Here is a 5,651-nt window from a genome sequence, read left to right on the forward strand (position 1 = left end):
TTGTTTCTTTTGTTATTGCCCCCACCCTCCGAGGGAAGCGTGGCTACTTATTATGCAGCGCTCTGGCCGGCTCTAGCTGATATCAAAATTCAATGAAGATGGACGCCGCAAAGAAGATCGCAGATGATCTGAACCGTGGCCGTTACACCGAAAATGTTTTGAAGTACTTCTTCGACAAGCCGGATGCTTATGAACAAGCGCTCACTGATTCTGAAGACGATCTGAGCGACGATGAAAGCGGCATAATAAGACTGTATAATATCCCTAATCTACAACTGAGCGAAGATGAAGACGAGGAAGAATGTATTGGACTGGCGTCAGACGAGTTGGACCGTAAAATATCAGAGGCTATATCGATAGTAACATTTGATGGGGATAAAGACAGAGAAATGGGGAAAATCCGTAACTTTGACTATAAATGCTACACGAGGAGAAAAGAGAACTCTCTGCATGGGAGACAGTCCTGTAGCCAGAAGCTTTCTCCAGACATTATGTAAAACATACGGCTGGATTCTTTAGCTGCGGAAAAAGAGTGGCAGGACATGCAAATTATTGGACATTTAGAGGCAAACAGACGCACAGTAAAAACTTCGGAGATGGTTACATCCACAAAGAAGACCCCGACAAAGAGAAAGTGTGCCCGAACGAATTATTTCATTGGAGGCATCGAGATCTGCAAGAATACTTTTCTGTTTCTTATGGGGTGAGTTTCCATAAACATCAAAGTTTGTCGTTTTGTGTTCATTCTAAGAACACGTACACGTTATCTCATGTTTAGTCCATGTTTAGACCTTCCCATATCTACCTATTGTTATTAGCTAGCTCAGGACTGTCGTTTTAATTGTAATTATTAGCATAGTATCACTTGCCAAAAACCACCATTACTATAATGGCCTTTTAGATGGTAATGTTAGCATCTGCTATTAATTTGAATAATGCTTCAATTGCTTGAATTGACTGGTGTGAATGACTTAGCCCACGTAAACCTGCCTGTTAGCATTCTTGAATTGAATGTGATGCAAATAATTTTAGCCAGTGGTGGAGGAAGTGGTACTTAATATTCTTAACAAGGATCTACTAACGTAATAGTAAATGTATCAGATTAAATTCCTACTTAAGTAAAAGTATAAAGTATCCGTAGCTGTAGCATGTGCGTTATAAGTCAAAAGTAAAAGTATTTATAGAGAGTATTTAATGTACAGGATTTTTTCAATTTTGACTCAAACCAGGTCTAACCACTAACTGAGGTCTAAACCAGGACTAAACCAAGACTAAACCTGGAAGTACAGATACAGACTCTAAAATGTAGTGAAGTAAAAGTAAAAAGTATTCATCATAAAATTTACTTAAGTAAAGTAAAAGTACCTATAATTTGTACAATACATTCTGATATAGGTGACAAGATGCCTGTTAGCATGATGTTAAACGTTTTTTTCTTTCTTTTTTTCAATGTTTCAGCATTGGCAGAGAAACCCTGGCTGATATAGTCAAACACTATGAGGAGAATGGGGCAAGACCACGTTTAAGAAAGAAACACTCACTGCCACGTCCACCAGCCAGGTTCATCAGCCCTGAGGATATCAACAGAGTTGTGGACTTCATAAAAAACTATGCAGAAGACAATGCCATCATGCTGCCAGGCCGACAACCTGGGCATAAGAATTGGCATGTTGCTGCCAACTAATGTGTCCAAGGCCTCAGTGTGGCGTCTCTACTTGAAGTCTGCTAAGGAGCTTGGTATGCGTAAACATTGATTTAGAATTGAGTGCTTATAATGGGAAATACTGCGAAGCACTATTAGCAATTACAATACAATTAACCATAAGCAATATCTGTTTTTCAGGTGAGCGTGCAGTTTGTAAAACCAGCTTCAAAGCACTGTGGAACCGACTTCTCCCACACATCAAAAGTTATCGGGCGCGCACAGATCTCTCTGCTGGCAGTGCCAAAGCAATAACGAGCAGCTGATACGAAGTGCAAACCTCCCAGATGATAGAAAGTCTGAAGCAGTAAAGAAGCAACAAGATCATCTTTCCCTTGTGCAGAAAGAGAGGGCTGTGTACAATGACATGACTGCTGCCTGCAGAAAGATTTGCTCTGGCTCTAACCTGTATTTGGGACCGTCCCTACCAGCAAGCAAGAAGATTAGGATGCATTACAGTTTTGATTTTGCTCAGCAGGTAATATTTCACACACATTTACTTTACTTTATTAATGTCCCTTATAGGGCGATTTGGTGCATGAGAATAAGCAGCCTGATAATAGCGCAAATGCAGAATAGCATCAATATAGTAATTTTTATCTTTATTAGACAGTTATGAATATACACAAATTTCATTTAATCTAATCCAAGTTCCCTCTCTCCCTCTGTCTCCTACAGTTACACTTTCCCTCAAACCCTCTCCAGCCAGGACCAATGTACTTCCTGACCCCACGGAAATGTGGCCTATTTGGTGTTTCCTGTGAAGGGCTGCAGAAACAGGTGAATTACCTGATTGATGAAGGCATGTCATCTACTAAGGGAAGCAATGAAGTCATCAGCTACATGCATCATTTCTTCGGCAACTTTGGAGTTGGAGAAACAGAGGTGGATCTTCATTGTGACAACTGCAGTGGGCAGAACAAGAACAACTTCATGCTCTGGTACCTTGCCTGGCGGGTTGGACACAAGCTTCACGATAAAATTGAAATCCACTTCCTTATTGCTGGCCACACCAAGTTTTCCCCTGACTGTGGCTTTGGACTCATCAAGCAAGCCTACATGAAGACAAGAGTCAACACTTTGGCAGGCATCGCTGAGGTACTTTAACTTTACTTTGCTTTAATGACTTCAGTGCTGTTTTCTGTTCTGCTTCAATGAAACATTTAACTGAAGATCTTTTTTTTCTTCCTCTCTTCTCTTTTTTGTCATCAGGTTGTGGAAAACAGCTCTCCTGTTAGTCACCTCAATATCCCACAGCTTGTTGGAACGGCAGAGGGCAAAGTTTTAGTCCAGACCTTCGACTGGCAGCAGCATCTGACTCACCACTTCCTTAGACTCCCACAGATCAAGAGTTATCAGCACTTCAGGTACTTATATCGAAACTTTCACATTGTGTACATACAATATAACATAGCAACAGCATACACATGACAGTATTTTATGAGAAAATACTTTGCCATGTTTAAAATGTCTTATGTGCTTATTTTGTTACAGCTTTTATGCCAAGAGACCAGGTGTGGTGCTTGCAAAAACTCACCGTGATGCACAACCTGTCGAATATCAGCTACTGCGCGATGGAGCAGATCTGCCCCCTATCGACGGTCTTCCTGTCCTGGGCCCACCTGGACTGAACATTGACAGGCAGACCTATCTGTATGAAAAAATCAGGCCATTCTGTGCTGACGATGCAACAGACATCACATGCCCAGCGCCAAGGGTCACAACACAGAAGAGACCACAGAAGAGGATGCGAATGTGATATCATTGGACATTGAAAGTGCTTGAATTTATTTTGTGCAAGAAGTTTTCTGGAAGAAATTCCATATTATTCTCTCCGGTCCGATAATGTGTTATTTCGCCAACACTTCGTGGACTATGCTTGATTTACATTAGTTACTTGCATTTACGTGTTGCGTTAAGTGTTTCCCGCGTGAGGTAATTTGTCATAGAAAAGAACAGAATCAGAGATTAATTTTTTTCTTATAGAAAATTGTACTTTGCATATTATACTATAAAACACATAATTATAGATGATTTTAGTTTATCATAGTTGATCATAACTAGAGATGAAATGGCATGAAAATTTTATTTCATGATTATGACCAAAATGGTCATGGTTATCACAGAATCCTGTTCAAAAAGTCCTAATGCTACACAATTAGCATCAATATGTACTTTTTGTTTACATAAACATTAAAATAATAACATTAAAAATGATGGCCAGATTTTAAAGGAGTGTCTTGCAACATTATCTACACTGCACAAGTTCAAATAGAGTTTTGACAAAAAAGGTTTTATAAAAAGATAAAACTCACATATTTCAGCCTCATTTTTCAGCCAAATCATTTTTCTAAAAGTCAAAAAAGATAAATTACTGACATTTACAATGCACATTCTCCTTTATTATTAATAGTATGCCGTCCGATTTTTCCCGTTGTGTCTGTCGTTGCTATGCAACCATGCAGATTTAGGGGGGAGCTTTACAGGGGGTATGGCTTATCTTAATGAGATGCAAATGAGCCCTAGTTTCACTCCCAGCACTGAGAACAGGTGAAAACTGCACGATCTTTAGAGGCCATTTTCTGCCTTATGAGCTTTTATGAGTGCCTACCTTCAAATGGCCACAACTTCTCCAAATATTATCAGATGTCCATGTGTTACACATCGTTTGAAAGCATGGAGACTACACTTTCAGAATCTGTGAGTAACTTAAAATGCCCCAGAACCCACTTGTGTCCCTACTTTCCATGATTGGTCACATAGTTGTGTGACGACTGGGTGAAGGAGGAGCTGGAAACAAGTGCGAGTTAACAATTCAATGGGAATTAGACAAACAAACAAGAGTACAAAGACAATGCTGGGAAGACGACAATCCAAGATGGTGGGGAGACGGTGAGTAATCCAGATGATGATGGTGAGAAGGCAGCAGGAGAGGATGGCACAGGAACTGCGGGGAATAGAGCCGAAGTTAAGTCTGATGCTGAGTGAAAGTGCGGAGAGTGGATGAGGTTCCGGGGAAAGACACGGACATCCAAACGCAAACGACACAGAAGCAAAAGAAAGGGTTACCGACATTAAACAACGTTCTCACAAACACAAGACGTGAGACAAGCCAATATATAGGGTGTGTGTAATGAGTGACAGCTGCTGCTGATGACAATTAATGGTGACGCCCACAAACTAATCAGTGCAGACGCGAAACACACAGACTTCACCACAAAATGCAAAACCCAGAGATCACGGTTTACCAACCGTGACAGTATCCCCCCCTCCGTAACCTTCCCGTAACCTTCCCAGTCCACCAGGTACTGGAATCCTCGTCCCCTCCGTCTCGAGTCCAGAATACGATTAACCGAATAAGTCGGTTCCCCATCTACGAGACGCGGCGGCGGGGGAACCGGAGTAGGCGGATTAATACGTGCATAAAACACGGGTTTAATTTTGGACACATGAAAGGCGGGGTGTATCCTCCTGTACGGAGCGCAGAGGAATGTTACTGGTAGAAAGCCACACTTTTTGACCCACGACGTAAACGGGAGGCTTTGACCGGTGGCGATCGGCCTTAGCCTTAGTGCGCTCCCTCATCTGAAGCAGAGTCTCGTGGGCTCTGGTCCAGGTGCGGTGGCACCTCTGGACAAACGCGTGAGCGGATGGGGGCCGCGACTTCAGATTCCAGACTGGGAAAGACTGGTGGCTGGTAACCTACACCACACTGAAATGGAGAAAGGCCCGTAGCTGACACTGGTAACGAATTGTGAGCGTACTCCACCATAGAGAGTTGTTGACTCCAGGAAAAAGGATTCTTGGAGACCAAACATCGCAACGTCCTCTCTAAATCTTGGTTGGCTCGCTCAGATTGTCCGTTACTTTGGGGATGATAACCCGAAGACAAGCTAACTGACGCTCCTAGCAATTTACAAAAATCTTTCCAAAATTTGGATATAAATTG

General features: G+C 41.9%; 1 protein-coding gene across 1 annotated transcript; it reads left to right on the forward strand.

Moving 5' to 3' along the window:
- The first annotated feature begins 1,936 nt into the window (after positions 1-1,936).
- On the forward strand, positions 1,937-3,461 carry LOC132104575 (uncharacterized). Its single transcript, XM_059510142.1, has 4 exons — positions 1,937-2,180; positions 2,381-2,800; positions 2,915-3,069; positions 3,197-3,461. The coding sequence occupies exons 1-4, from the start codon at positions 2,070-2,072 to the stop codon at positions 3,459-3,461; spliced, it is 951 nt and encodes a 316-aa protein (XP_059366125.1). The 5' UTR covers positions 1,937-2,069.
- The last annotated feature ends 2,190 nt before the right edge of the window (positions 3,462-5,651 follow it).

Source organism: Carassius carassius, chromosome 25 (assembly GCF_963082965.1).
Source record: "Carassius carassius chromosome 25, fCarCar2.1, whole genome shotgun sequence".
Lineage (NCBI taxonomy): Eukaryota > Metazoa > Chordata > Actinopteri > Cypriniformes > Cyprinidae > Carassius > Carassius carassius.

Coding starts and splice junctions, on each gene's coding strand:
- LOC132104575 (XM_059510142.1), top strand. CDS start 2,070: ATGACTGCTGCCTGCAGAAAGATTTGCTCTGGCTCTAACCTGTATTTG. Junction 2,181..2,380: donor GTTTTGATTTTGCTCAGCAG/GTAATATTTCAC, acceptor TGTCTCCTACAG/TTACACTTTCCCTCAAACCC. Junction 2,801..2,914: donor CTTTGGCAGGCATCGCTGAG/GTACTTTAACTT, acceptor TTTTGTCATCAG/GTTGTGGAAAACAGCTCTCC.